Source organism: Sylvia atricapilla, chromosome 4, assembly GCF_009819655.1.
Source record: "Sylvia atricapilla isolate bSylAtr1 chromosome 4, bSylAtr1.pri, whole genome shotgun sequence".
NCBI classification, from domain to species: domain Eukaryota; kingdom Metazoa; phylum Chordata; class Aves; order Passeriformes; family Sylviidae; genus Sylvia; species Sylvia atricapilla.
Window position 1 is genome coordinate 60,059,749 of NC_089143.1, and position 15,131 is coordinate 60,074,879.

Below are 15,131 nucleotides of genomic sequence, written 5' to 3' on the forward strand. Positions count from 1 at the left end.
GACATCCTCAAGCATTTTGGGAGGGTTTCTTCTCACTTCTGTCAAGGTCTTAGAAGAGAGGTTTGTTCCTAGCATGTGTCTGGATGTGGTGCTGCTTTAATCTTCCTGCTCATCGATGAGCTGTTGGCTGGCATCTCCAAATGCCTTTCATATGCACAGAGCTTGCTTCTGCTACTTCCCCTGCAGAGTTAAATATGAGCGAAAGAAAAATTAGGAAGTAGTTTTTCTAAACTGGCAGGAGAGGAAGACGTGCCTCTGTTGACTTCCAGAAAATGCCAGGCTTTGCGTGACAGCATGAGCAAAGTTTTAATTTTTGAGGCATTGTTGGCATAAAAGGAGAATTGCTGCTGCATGAGGAATATAGCAGTAATTTTGTTGATGAACCACTGCAAGTGACAATGAGCCCTGGCAGAATGGATGTATAAAACAGCACCTAATGGGCACCTTTTCTGGCTCTCAATGCCATTCTCTGATGAACTTTGAAATGGGGTATTTATTGCATGTGTACATTATCTTCACTTATTATTGAATGTGTTATTGAAAAAGCATTTTGGTAAAGGCATAATTATGTATTTTCTCATTTAAAACTCTGATTTGTCTCTTTTGAAATGCAAATGCAAACCAAAAGAGAGTATTTGGTATCAGCATTCTGCTAAGTGCATAATTAACTGTTAATACCAGCATATACTTGGGTTTTTTTGCTATTGATGTGCTTGGGATTTTAGGGTTACATAACTGGGTGATTATTAAGTTGGATTTTATCACAAGTTCTCTGTTAGTGATTGAGAGCTGAAACTCTCCTTTGGCAATCATTATCCATGGGCTGTTGCCAATTCCTTTGTTGATAGGCATATAACAGGAGGACACTTGGCTGGAGCTTTTAAAGCAGCTCTAAATTTCTTAGTGTCACTTACCCAGGATGGTATTCTCTAGGGTCACCATGACGATTTTCTTGTGAGAAAACTAATTTTCAGACTTAAATTCTGTAAGTTCAATTTAAAATTTCCAAGTTGAATTTAAAAAGTGCCAATTGCCTGGGTGGTTAAAGGCTGCAAAATAGCAGCTTAATGTCTGTAGATCTGTTTTAATGTGAAATTATCTTCCTTGTCTGATTATCAGTGTTCACACTGGTGGTCCTGGGTCTAGTCACTATTTTGTCCTGGTTTGGCAGTGCCCAAATTGGCCATTGGTGCAAAGTAGCAGGCATTTTTGCCTTCCTGGAAGGAGATGACACTAAGGCTTTGCTTCAGGAGTTGAAGACAAAGTGTTGAAGGGAGGATGTTTTGTTTCTTTCTGCTGTGGCTTGCAGACTAAGCAGAGATTAGAAAGTGCTGAGTAAAAAATAGATACTGAATGAAAAGTCACAGTTGAATTTTGCCTGAATCCTGCATGTATTTTGGCTTGGGTTTTGACCAGTGTGTTAACTTAATGAAGCTGCTCCAGTACGGGTGACTCTGGTGGCATTTTTAATGGCGTCAAGATGGGACACAGGTGTCTGGGTGCAGTCCATTGAGCAGAGAGATGCTGCCCCATGCATGGAAATTTCCTGCCCCCTGCATGGAAGAATTGGTTCAGGTAGTGGTATTCTGTCACCATGGTTGGAGCTGTTGGAGTAGAATACTCCCTCAAGAGATAGTTGAGTACTGTGACAATAATATGTTTATTTTTTTCTTTCTCCAAGAACCTCAAGATGACTTCTAGTCAAGAAAGCCCTCCTAAGGCAGGCAAAATAATTCAGACCAAGGGCTTTTTATGATTAGATTGTTTGAGCCACTGAGCAAGGGCTTCTGTAATCCCATGGTCTGGTCTTTTTCCCTCTTTATCCCCAGTATCTCTGCCTTGCCCTCAAGGTGTCTTGTGATGTTTTTACTCCTCTCTCTGTCAAGTTCAAACTGACTTCTTTTGGCATGAGGGAAAGCGTACCTTGTTTTTGGAGGCTTCCAAACAGGTTTTGACTTTCAGGCCTTTGGCAGGTTTTCTAGTTGGGCTTCATTTGTTGGATTGGTTGTTTGTTTTGGTTTTGTTAGAGTGTAAAGTGCTTTCTGAAGGTCTCTGAAATCAATTTATTTGGTGGGCAACCTTCAAATAGATACAGGATTTAGTTTAGCAAGGGAAAGCCTCTTGGTTATAAAATTGGAAATGGTCCTTACAGTGGTAAAAAGTATGAAATCAGAAGACACAAAATCTATCTTTGATTATCAGAGTTTTGCTACCAATGTTTCTTGGTATTTTCCTAAGTCTTTTCTGGGTTGCAGAGGCCTAGGGACTAACTCAGGTGCATTTTTGTTCCTCTGAGGTGCTGCAAAAGGGGATGCCTTGGCCAATTTTTCCTTGGGATTATCACCAAGTCACTTAAGTCCTGATGAAACCTCAACACACCCACCACAGCTTTCTGTTTATTCACTTCTCTGCCTAATTTAGGAAGATGCCTTGGGCTGTAGCTTTGAATAGTACTCATGAGAAAGTAAATAAAATGTGGTATCAGGTTTGGTTTGGGGCTGAGTTTCGCCTGTCAGGGAATGTTTCTTGCCGCGTAGGTTCCTCTTTTTGGTTATGGTCAGTTGAGTTGCAGTTTCCATCCTCAGCGAGATTTACGATACTGGGCTCTCTGATGACTTCATAAACTATGGGTTACTTATTCAAGCTGTTTCTGTCCAGCCTGCCTGCAGTTTCACTGGTTTGGATGTGGCTGCCTGGTTTCTGTGGAGATCACATCAGGCTGTGATGAGATACATGACTGGTATTCAGGATGACTTGTCTTAAGTGGTTCCCTCAAACCATCCCTGCTCTCCCGAGGTGGCTGGTCTAATCCCACATATCTGTTGTAGCTGGGTGGCTCCAGTGGGAATTGGGCAGAGCAGTGGGAATGGCTGGTGGCAGCATTGGGAAGTGGCTGGTGGCAGTGGGAATGGCTGGTGGTGGCAGTGGTGGGAATGGCTGGTGGCAGTGGGAATGGCTGGTGGCAGTAGTGGGAATGGCTGGTGGCAGTGGGAATGGCTGGTGGTGGCAGTGGTGGGAATGGCTGGTGGTGGCAGTGGTGGGAATGGCTGGTGGTGGCAGTGGTGGGAATGGCTGGTGGTGGCAGTGGTGGGAATGGCTGGTGGTGGCAGTGGGAATGGCTGGTGGCAGTGGTGGGAATGGCTGGTGGCTGCATTAGGAGGGAATGGCTGGTGGTGGCAGTGGTGGGAATGGCTGGTGGCAGTGGCGGGAATGGCTGGTGGTGGCAGTGGTGGGAATGGCTGGTGGTGGCAGTGGGAATGGCTGGTGGCAGTGGTGGGAATGGCTGGTGGCTGCATTAGGAGGGAATGGCTGGTGGTGGCAGTGGTGGGAATGGCTGGTGGCAGTGGCGGGAATGGCTGGTGGCATTGGGAATGTCTGGTGGTGGCAGTGGGAATGGCTGGTGGCAGTGGTGGGAATGGCTGGTGGCATTGGGAATGTCTGGTGGTGGCAGTGGGAATGGCTGGTGGTGGCTGTGGTGGGAATGGCTGGTGGCAGTGGTGGGAATGGCTGGTGGCAGTGGGAATTGCTGGACACCCGGCCCGTCCACAGGGCTGCAGGAAAGGTCAGACAAAATGTGAGCTGGGCATTACTTTAAGCCTGTAAAGAGACACTTGAGGAACTTAAGATGGATTAACTTAAGGTGTAAAGTTTAAAGCGTATTATTATGAAGGAGGATTAAGCTAAACTGAGCTAATGACACCACTTCTGAATGCGTATCCAAATAGCGGATTCAGAGCTTTGGCTCCACGCCTTTTGTTACTTAAATGTGCTTACCTTCTTACATGTCCCCATGAAGATACCTGCTATTAGATTCCAGATCTTCATATCCTCTGTTTTTCATGTTGAGAGGTTCAGATGCTGTATCAGAGCTGGTTGGCTGGTTAGGATTAGGATTTGCCTTTTTTTATCCCTCCTTTTTTTTTTTTTTTTTTTTTTTTTTTTTGCTAAACATAAAGGTTTGTTTTAATTTTTCCTTGTGATGGTAAAGGCATTTTGATGACTTGATGGCATTTATTCTTAGCTGATGTGTTTGGTGATGACAAAAATAACCTTGTTCATGTTATGCTGACATGCCTTAATTTCTCTGTGCCTCTTCACTTTTATCATATTTCTATTGCTTTACTTTGTTGCTGCTCTCAAGGTATTGGAGATCTGTGATGTCAGCATCTGAATTTTTCAAAAGCTCTGTACCCTCTTACTCTACACAGTGTGGGGTTGAAAACCAAATACAAAGTTGAGTTCTGTAAACTCCCACAAAATGCTTATCTTTCATTAAACAGAGGCATGAATTAGCTAACATAATTTTTAGTTGGTAATATTTTGTAAATAAGTAATTAATCAACTTAATTGATTTTTCAGGCAGCAAACTGATTTGAAATTATTTGTTTGCTGTATATTAAACAAATCACTTAGTAACTCATTCTCTGCATAATTTTATCTCACTACAAACAATGCTGTCAGGTTTTCCTTGAGGGCAGGCCTTGAGATCAATATTTGTAAGTAGATAAAAGAATGAATATTTAAAAGACAGAAAGAAATAACTAATCCAAAACCCTGACTGTAACTGAAATTCTTCTATTTAGGCAGTCATAAATAAGCAAAACAAGTACAAAGAAAAACAAAAGGCAGAAAAATTTGGATGTCAGAAAAAGTGCAATGCAATGTAAAAAATCAAGGTTTTGAGTCAACACTTTTACAGTTAGCTCGCACAGGGAGTGTTTTGCCACCAAAAAAACCCGTAAGAAACCTGAGACAAAACAACTCTCTCTTCTTTTTTTTTCTTTTTATTTTCTTTTTTTTCTTTTTTTTTATTTCTGTGTGGCTTGTGGTATCTGATGAAAAATCTGCCACTTCTCTCTGTAGAGGTCAGAGACAGGGATGGTGGCAGTGGCTTTATATTCTGAGGCTGGAGGAACAAACCTTGGTGTCCTGCAAAAGTAATGATGGATGTCATAGATGCCTCCTACTTCGAGTGCTGCTGTCTCTGGCCATCTGAGATATACTTTAACATGTAGAATTTAAAATACAAATATCCTTTATTTATCATTCACCTTTTGACTGCAGTGTGTATCCCTCAGAGCCTCCTGGGAGCAGTTTGTGATAATAAAAACTAATATGTATGGCATTACTCCTACTATTAAATTTAATTTTTTTAAAAAAAGCTGGAAGTTCTTACTCTCAAGAAAAGAGGGTGGAGCAGGGGAAAAGTGCAGAGCCCATCTAACAATGGGGAGTCTGCTTTATTAGTATTAAGGAGGAAAATGAAATTGCTCTGGCAGTAGTGCAATAAAACACCAGGAAGATTATGTCAGTCTTTGTTTGCACACAGTATGATTCTTCTCTTTCACCAGCCACTTTGTATATTTGAAAAAGCAGTTGCTTGGTTAAAATAATGAGCTGAACTTCATCCAATTGCTCAGTTATATGAAAAAATGTTAGAAGAAATACAGACAATTGGTTTTGAGGAATCAAAACCAAGAAGAGCAGTGGTCACTGAACAGTTATAGGACCTTGTCTACATACCTGCATATACACACACACACATGTATCACAGGTTCTGCTGAGACAGGCAATTCTCACTGACTCTTTGCTGTAGCTGTTGTGGTTTGAAATGGAAGCTTCAGAAACTTAGCAAAATTCTAATTCTACCTGAAACTTAGGCAGGATAGGTCAGCCTGGGATTACCTCAGAGAAGAGAGAGAAGGTCTGAAGTTAAATTTATGAAAATATATTTAAAGGAAAAAAAATTATACAAGTCACATATCCCAATTATTTTATGGCTTAACAGGCAGACGTCTTAATGAATGAGTTCCTTGTTTTATATACTGCTTTATTCCAGCTTATTTGAGATTACTGTTTTGGGGGGAAAAAAAAACTCCATGATTTTTGAATATTTCAGTGTTTGAACAGATGTTTGATGTCAGCTGATGGGGGAAGTGTATCACCTAGAGCAGGCATTCAGCGGGTGTAGGTTCCCCTGTTGCAGCACTCTGACCTCTTCAGCAGGCACCTTTCCATCAGCCAGGCCAGAGCTGAACAAACACTGACAATTCAGATATGTTTGAAAACGTTTTTGCCCCTTCATTAATACCATCAGGGATAAATCCCGTTTGCTGCTGTTCCTTTTCCCTGGTGTGCTGGGCAGCGAGGGGCACTCAGCCATGCGCTGGAGATGGTGTAGGAGCAGGGTGTGCCCAGGTGATGCCCCTGCAGGTCGTGCTGCCCCGTATTTACGCCGTGGATGTTGTTCCCTGTCTCCGCAGGGAGCGGATGCGCCAGTCGGCGATGTTCGAGCTGTGCCAGGGCATGCACCAGATCAGCCTGCAGTTCGTCCGCCTGCAGCTCAGCTTCGAGGAGTACACCATCATGAAAGTGCTGCTGCTCTTAAGCACAGGTGAGTTGGGCCCGAGGTTGTGTAGCAAAGCCTGAAAATGTTCTGGTTCACAGATGCAGTGGTTTTGACCAGCTTGACAGAAGAGCCAAACTGTTTCCAGCAGGGCCGCAGGGATGTGCCTGGGTTTATGCCTTGGGGTTTATCCCCTCTTTGCAATTGGAGTGTGTCATGTGCACTGGAGGGACAGGAGTGGCCAGGCACAGCACTTTGCCCCTCATTTCTGTAGGGGAACCACACCAACAGACATGCCAGGCAAGTGCCACAGCTGTGGGGATTGAGGGAACATCCCTGCTCGACATTCAAAGCCACCAGGGCTTGGCTGGCTTAACGTGACCTTCAGGATCTAAAGCTGTGCATTGCCTGTAGTGCAGAGCAGGTGATCTTGTAATGCCAAGTGACTTGAGAATGGAAAGCCCTTTTACAGGCTTCTGAAAGTTTAATAAGTGACAGCATGTGCTTCCTATTTCTCTTAAGCATCAATCTTTGAGTTTTAAGACACGAAATTACAATTGGTGCTTGTTACAGCACTGTGTAGTAATTAGCAGATATCTTGATCTTAGCCTACTGAAAATATTGAAAATCTCCTGTCCCAGTGCAATTGTATAAATACACAGGCAGTTTGTACATTATTTTTCGATCAGTAACAGCCTGTAAGCCTTTAAACAAATGTTATTCTGTGGAATCTTGCTCCTTTCTGTGGGGAACAACTTGGTGACACCATGACAAGCCAGCTCTGTGGTTAAAGAGGGGAGGACATGAGGCTGCAGTTCCTGTCAGGGCTGGGGGGGATTTGGATCCTCTGACAAAAACCTCCTGGGGCAGAAAGTTTTTTTGGGCTCAGCCATCTCGCTCCCTTCCCTCTTCCGACTGAAGCTGTTCCAGCTTGCTGGGGCTGGGGGAGACACCACTTTTTGGAGAGCTCTTTGTGTCCTGGCCTGCAGAGACTGACCCCAGGTCCCACTCCCCCAAGGGCTGGAGATGGTCAGCCAGTGACCACCCTGGGACGGTGGGGAGGGGCTGTGCTCCAGGCTTGCCCTGAGGGGCAAATGGACTTATTTGAAGGTTGTCACTCCTGGTGGTTCCAGAAGCGACTTGGATGTGCTCAGGGAGGGTTTGGCTTCCCAGATGTTCTTGAGACAGTGTCTGGACTGGAGATCTGCCTCTGCAGCATTTTAATCAGCCCTAAAGGGGAAGAATCTTTAGAAAAAGAACCTGAAGGCATTCTAAAAGTGCAGCAAAATGTCTTTAAGCCAGGTATTTATTATTCTACCCTCTTGAGAGTGTAAACTAATGAGTTATTGCAGGAATTTGTTAGGTGAGATCAGTCTGGCCAATTAATTTCACTGAGCTGGGTCTCTTTCAAACACACACCACAGTCATTAGAAAACCTGCTAAAAATAGTTTGTTTGGGGAGAATCAGGATATTTACATTAGAGAGAGAAAAAAAGGAGAGCAAAATGGAAATGGAGGTGGTGATGAAACCCAGAAAGTGTCAAGTGAAGGGCAGCAAACCTGGTTTTGAATGATTGCACCTTGGTACAGTCTTATGACAGAAAACACCAGGTTTGTTTTCATTTAAATTCTTTTATTGAGTCATGTGATGAGCAGAGCACAAGTTATTCTGAAACTTTCATGGCGACCGCATCAAGGAAGTTTCACTCCATTTATATGTGGAAGAAACCACACATTACAACTCAGTTGTTTTCTTGCTTTCCACAGACCATAGATTCTGGGAGCTTGCCAGGAGTATTGCTGCATTTAATAAGTAAAATCAGAAACACTGGGCAAACCTCCAGAATTTCATGTTTTGCTTGAGTTCTCTTTATTTGTGGTCTTTCTTTCTTCCTTAATAATCTGGCTGGGGTGATAGTATAGTAATTTTCAGACAGAACAGTAACACACATAGTAGCAGACAAAGAGTGACTCTAACAGTCTGTAAGCACTGTACATATTGAACTGTAAAGCCTATGCATTTTGTGTGAGGGCCACAACATGCTCTGATGGCTTTACTTATCTTGATTGGTGCCTCTGTGTTCATTCACCTTGAACTGAATTTGTAGATTTGTTCCAGACAGTTTCTTGTATCTGTCAGCTGACTGACGGAGTTTGCATCTACAATTTGAAAATGAAATGAGCACATGGTATTTATATTATGATTGTGTAATATCAATATATAATATTTACCAAGCAGCAGGCAGGTTAGTGTGTCATCTCCTAGGCTTTTTCTAAAGATTCTTCCTCGTGTCCCCTTCCAGCACTTGGTGGCCTCGAGAACTTGCTGCTCTTGTGGTGATACAGCTCCTCCTTGTTCCCCATTGCTAAATTGCTCTGGTAGATGCTGATGCTTTTTCTTAAAGATTCTACTCTGGAGCCATTTAGGGCAGTTGTTACTTGCTTCTGATGTGATCTCACTGGGATAGAGGGCAGTTGAGAGGATTTAGAAGAAAATGGAATATAGGAACATGACCGTTTCTGTCAAGATGTTAAGTCAGAGTAAGCTAAATTGGAAGATGGCCTTTTTTTTTTTTTTTTTTTTTTTTTTTTTTTTTTTTTTTTTTTTTTTTTTTACCTCTGTTTAGTAGATAACCTCCCATTTAGCTTAGTCTGACATAGTTTTCTGGCTTGGTCAGGAAATAAACTCACTCCTGTACAGACCAGTATTTTTCTTTCCTTCTGTGGACTGTGCCTAAGGGATACAGAGAAAAACAGAACAAAATTGATGGTTAAGCAGTGTTCAACCAATTCAGATATTAAACCTCGGAATATTTTGAGCAATGTTGTTATTAACCTCTTCAGAGTTCTCCTAGGGATCTGATCCTAATAAGCCATTCCTGTTTGGGGCAGAACCTGCAGGTGTGCAAGGGTTTTAGCAGTCTGTAAAGAAACCAGCTATTTGCTTTTGTAATCAGCCTTGCTGACATCAGTCACAATAAAAAGTATCAGAAAACTCTACTTTTGATCCATTTATGAAATGATGATTCCATGATCATGATTCTATCTCTGTCTGGCAGATGGTAACTTTAACAGGACACTAGAAATACTTGCAACTGTCTGTCATGGCCAAGCTCTAGGTCAGGATGCTTGTCTGGAAAAGTGTCTTCTGTTCTGTGCAGAAAAATGGCTCTGTTTTGTTCTAGATGCTATGCAGATGCCTGCTAATGTTCAAAGAAATTTTAGATGTTACTTGATGGCATAAAAATGTCTCACTTGGTCTAGCATTTCTGCAGATAACAGCTGTGATTCTGTACCTTCTCCTCCTCTGCCAAATGTGGGGAATCATTCAAGAATGATAAATCACGTTTTCAGCTTCTAGCCAAATACCCTTGATCCATCTGCCTGGGTTTTATGTGGTTGGATTGTACTGAAAGCAGTTTGGACATGAGGATAGCATGTGTGGTATTTCTGAGATGTTATCTTGTCCTCTGCCACAGCTTCTGCAATCACACATCTGGAGAGGGTGCCTGAATCACTTGAGAATCTGTGTGATGTTGTTGATCCCACACCAATGTCTGTAAAATTATGGACTTTGCTTAAAGGTTTCATTCCTTCTTCCGTTGATTGGTGTAACTGTTTAAGTATGCACATCAAAAGAATAAGCAATGCAGTTAATACTAATTTAAGACTGTCTTTTCAATGACAGTTCCCAAGGATGGTCTCAAAAGCCAAGCTGCATTTGAAGAAATGAGGGCAAATTACATTAAAGAACTAAAGAAGATGGTAACTAAATGTCCAAGTAACTCTGGGCAAAGCTGGCAGAGATTCTACCAACTGACTAAACTTCTTGACTCCATGCATGATGTAAGTATAACTCCTCAGGGAGTGCAGAAAAGTTAAGCAAAAAAATCTCTCCATTAAGGTAAACAAATAGTCTTTAATTGTGTGAACTGACAGGGAGACAAAAACCAACCATATTCTTTTTAAAGGGACATCTGAGAGAAGTTGTTAGATTAATTTAAGAAGCTAAAAGAAGAAAGTAGCAGTCATGAAGGTGAAATGGGGCAGGGTTAGTGTAATACACATCCAACACGCCTGATGTGCCAGTAAACATGGAATTCATTTGGTGATCTTTTATAGCTGGGTTTGTAGTAGCGATGACTTTAAAAGATGTATTGAGACCTTGGGGCCATCCTGGGTGTTTGAAGCTTTATTTGAACTTTTCAGGTAGAAGATTCCTTGTTGGGTCATTTCTGCCACCTTGCCTTATTCCAGCACAAGGTGTTTTATGTGTCTCAGGTGTAAAATTTTGGTCTCAGAGCACCCAGGCTGCTGATGCCTCTACCCAGAGAGGCAGGGTGGTTGTGGTAGGTGTGATAGATTCCAGAAAGGGTTTCCATAATGTTGAGCTGCTTAGCTGGGAGCAACCTGGTTCTAGCCAGTGGAATGGTAAGTGTAAAATTTACCTCTGCAGCAGCAGGGCTGTATCTCCTTTAACTTGCTCTGAGGGAACCTGCAGCCTGTAGAGAGGGAACAAGTGACCCAGCTGGTAAGGTCTCCTCAAGCTGGGGGTTTTCCTAGTGTCCCTTGAGAGTTCCCTGGGGACCAGCCCATTGCCTGGGCCAGTGAGGCTGGCACCCGTCCCCTCTGAAGCTGTGCAAGTGATGGGAGACTCCTGGGGACAGCGAGAGTGACTTTTAATTGTGTTTGGGTACATGAGAGGAAGGCTCCCAGCATGCTCATCACTCTCCCAGTAAAATCTGGCAAACTGCAGCAAAGGAGAAAACTGCCTTACTCCATCCTGGGTGGGCAGGGAGGGATCTGTGCTGCATGAAGAAGCTAGAGCACTTGCTTTCAGAGCCTGCATACAAATGCACATCTTTGTACTCGACTTAGATTTCATTTTTCAGAGTTGGTACAGTGTGGTGCACTTCAGGTCAGATTGGTGTAAGAGCCTGAGGTCTGTTTACAGAATGTACATTTGGAATTATTTTTCAAATATTGTTCTGTTGTTCATTAAAACATTGCAAACCTTAGTGGGAGGCAGGGAGAGTATTATTAGTACTGCGGTAATAGCTCGTTCTTCAGAGATCAGGTTTCACTTGCTCAGTGCCAGCAAAGGAAGTCGTAGTGGTTTAGTGGAAAAAAAAAAGGCAGGAGTGATAAAATCATTTGCAAGAATTCACATCTGAACCTCGAGGCAGCTTAACAAACCCCTGCATTTATGGAGTTTTCTAATCCTCTTCAGGATAGGCAGTGTCTGATTTGTTGCTGAAATGGGAGTGTTTGTGTGGTTAAGGTGACTGGATGACAGGCTCACGCTTACTGAGAGCGCTCCCATGTCCTACAGACATTTTCCAAAACACAGCATTAACCATTGGGAGCTGAACTAACCAGGGGAAACAGGCTGCTCTTGCATTTTATTTAATTTTTAATTAAGCTATTTTTGCATTACTTTTGTTTTAATAGAGCACTTTCTTTCCAAGGACTTTTAAAAGAAAGTCCCATTGTCAGCAATCTCTGTTAGAAAGGCCAGTTGTCTCCACAACAGTACTTCCTTTCAGAGATGATTCTGGAGACTTGTTCAACAAGGGCACTTGTTTATTTTTTCTCTTTAAAACTAGTGGGGTTTCTTTGCCTTTTGGTTTTTTGAAATCCATCAGAATAAATTTAGGCTGGTGATAATATTAATGAGAAGTGAGAATTAATATTCTCTCCCCACTGCCTGTTAGTGCAGAATTTCTCCATTGAGTTGATGTGAATGCAAATTTTCTGCTCGGTTCCTTAGTCTAGGAGGAACGCTTCTTCAGCTGTCACCTATGTATTTTTAACTTACTCCATTATAATTTTAGAGGATCAGAATATATCTGGTGCTGGGCAGTCTAACTGGAGCTGAGGCCCCATGTTTACATGCTGCTGTAGTCTGGGCATTGGCATTTTCGGTGCAAGCCTGAAGGGGCTGGTGCACAATTCATGCTTCTTCAGCCCTCCTGCTGTATCCAGCTTGTCCATCTGAGCAGAGCAGCATCTCATCCCTCGTGGAATTTACTTTACCTGAGTGCAGGGGAAAGCAATAAAAATCCCTGCTCCTTTGCACCTCCAGACTTGCTTTCATCAACCGCATTTTTAAGACATCTGTCTGAGGAATATATGAAATACAGCGCATGGAAATACCAAATTACAGTATGCTTGGCTTATATAATATGAGGAAGGAAAAGAAAACCCAAACAAGATGGTTTTACATTGCTCAGTATGCTAAATCATTCATCCACGCAGCAAACATATGTGCAGGTAGAAAAGTGCCAAGCTGAGGAAATACAGAAATTTTCAAGAAGGCCAGGCAGCCACTTAAGTATTTGAAAACATCAGCAACTTTATTTAATGATCCATAAAGCCTCAAAGCACCTGAGAAATAAGAGATGGGAACCCATCCCAGGCAGACAAGATGAACAGACAGGGTTTTGTGCATGTGCACACCTGTGCTGGACCTTAGGAGTCTGCCTCCAGCCTGCCCTGTCACTCTGTTTCCAGGGTGCCAAGGCAGCAGGATGTGGGTTAGTGGTATGGACATGGCAGTGCTGGGTTAACAGCTGGACTCAGTGATCTCAGAGGTCTTTTCCATCCTTAATGATTCTGTGATCCTATATTTCCTTCTTGCAGGGATTGTACTTCTCTTATTCTGGGTGGCTCATGTGCATCATTTCCTGAATTTGGACCAGCCCCTCTCTCTACCTAGAACCCAGGGGTTTTCATCTTATGCCTGCAAATGGCCATGGGCATTTTGGGGAGAGATGCACATGCAGCACTTGGATGGAGGTGAAGAGCCTGACAAACTCCCTCAGGAACATTAGAAACAGATGTCCTGCACATGGTATCAAAAACTTCATTTGGATCTTCCTCAGCATCTCCTGTTGGCTTTGGCAGGAAGGGCTGCATCTTGCATGGCAGGCCTCGTTTCATATAGAGACTGTGTAGTGTATGGTTAGGCAGTTTGCAGAACAAAAGCTGAATTTGGTTTTAATCTGGCTGATACTAAACAGGCTTTGAGTGAAGAGGGCTTTTGTTTCGATGCCATGACATTAAACCCTAATGTGAACCTTCCCCTTGTCTTGGCAAGGCAGCGCCCTGCGCTGTCATTTGCTTGTTGACATTTTCTGCCAAACAAAATAAATTCTTTAAGGCTCATGCTGCTGAATAATTAATTTTTATGGTTCCTGAAGGGAATACTTTATAGCTGAGGTGGATCTTTCCATAGGCTGAGAGCGCCAGGATTTCACTTGCAGAAAAAGCTGACAGTGGGAATAAGGGCACGGATCCTCCAGGGGCAGGGCTGCAAGGGATGCTGTGTTGGATGCAAATGTGCCTCTGCAGGTTCCTAATCCTGCAGATACTGAGCTGCAGATGAGCCCCTCAGCTGTCACCAACACCTTTGGGCACACTTACTTCTGCTACTGATCTGCCCAAGTTGTGTCCCACAGATGATGAGCAGTTTGGAGCCTCATTTCAGTCCCAGAGCCTGAATTCTCAGGGTGAGCATTTTCTGTGTTTATTGAGAGGATAGATCCAGGCTCTACTCCCAGAGCAGCAGCGATGTGGGAGTGTACTAGGTGTGTGTTGCAGCAGCTAATATGCATCTGTCAAGTGAGAAATTGATTCCCAGCTCCCTAATGTAGACAGAAGCTACTCTGAGAGTCGTCTTGCTCAGTTTGTGATGCTTGGATCTCTCTTCTGCACGTTAATAGGTGTTTGTTGGGGAAGGGCAGAACCTCACCACTGCTAGAAGAAGAGCAAAGGAGGCTTGGCTCCAAATTTGTGCTGGCCAAAGGATGAGGATGTTTTATTGGTGTGTGATGCTGTTTGTGCATCCTCCAGGCATTAGTTGAACTCGGGCTCTTCCGTGGCATGTCCAGGTGTCAGGTGCTGTGGTTTGGGTGTGTGCATGGTTATGAAGGAAACCTGAAGAAATGAGTGCAGTTCCTCAGTCAGATAAATGCACCTGGCCAGGCAGAACCAGGGTCCCTGCTTGCTCTGCCAGATACTCTTGGTGCCTAATCCATATGTATTTTATCCACTTTTTACTCTTTACTAGCATGAGGCAAATCCTCTGCATAGGTATAACCAGAGGCTTCATCCCTTGGTCTTCCCTTGTACTCCCTGTGATGGTGGAAGGTTTTACTCTTGGGTTAGAGGTCAGGATTTCCTAGGTCACTGTGGGTCACCAAAGGACATGGATCTCCAGCAATCAGCCTGTAAGCCATCCCATAGGGAATAACTTCCTTTGTGAGCCGTTGGAGTAATAATTTTTTTTATATTATGGGATTTTCATAGGACTGGGAGCAAAAGTGAATTTAGTGGTAATGGAATAATCAAGACCTGGTGGGCAATGGTTTTCATTAGCTTTCCTGGTTGTTGGAGCAGGAGTTTTGTATCCACTGCACAAAATGGAAAAAGCAGGAAGTGAAAATAGTCCTAAACTCACAGAGGGGCTCTGCTGGGTGAGGAAAGAGACCCATTCCTGAAAGGGACAGAGAGAGGTAATTTGGAGTGTCTTTTATAATATATATAGGAGAACACTGAAGTTTCTGACAGTAATAGCTGTAGCTAATAATAGGAAGGAATTACTCAGCATTGTGTTGTTACCCTACTGCTGTCTTAATTGCTGTCTCAGTAGGCTTAATCACAGAGATGCTCCTGATAGAGAAGTGACTGTGGGTTTTCATACCACACTCAGAGACTCTGAGAGAATTTGGAGAAAATGAAGCACAGAAATGTGCACCCTTGCAAATCCAGTAGTTCTTACCAT

The 15,131-nt window shown here is 43.1% G+C and overlaps 1 protein-coding gene across 3 annotated transcripts in view; it reads left to right on the top strand.

Moving 5' to 3' along the window:
- Positions 1-15,131, top strand: part of NR3C2 (nuclear receptor subfamily 3 group C member 2) — a 190,176-nt gene that overhangs the window by 168,033 nt on the left and 7,012 nt on the right. For all 3 annotated transcript variants that reach the window (XM_066318061.1, XM_066318062.1, XM_066318060.1), the window contains 2 exons: positions 6,264-6,394; positions 10,035-10,192. In XM_066318061.1, coding sequence (XP_066174158.1) covers positions 6,264-6,394; positions 10,035-10,192 — 289 coding nt within the window. The remainder of the gene's footprint in view (positions 1-6,263; positions 6,395-10,034; positions 10,193-15,131) is intronic.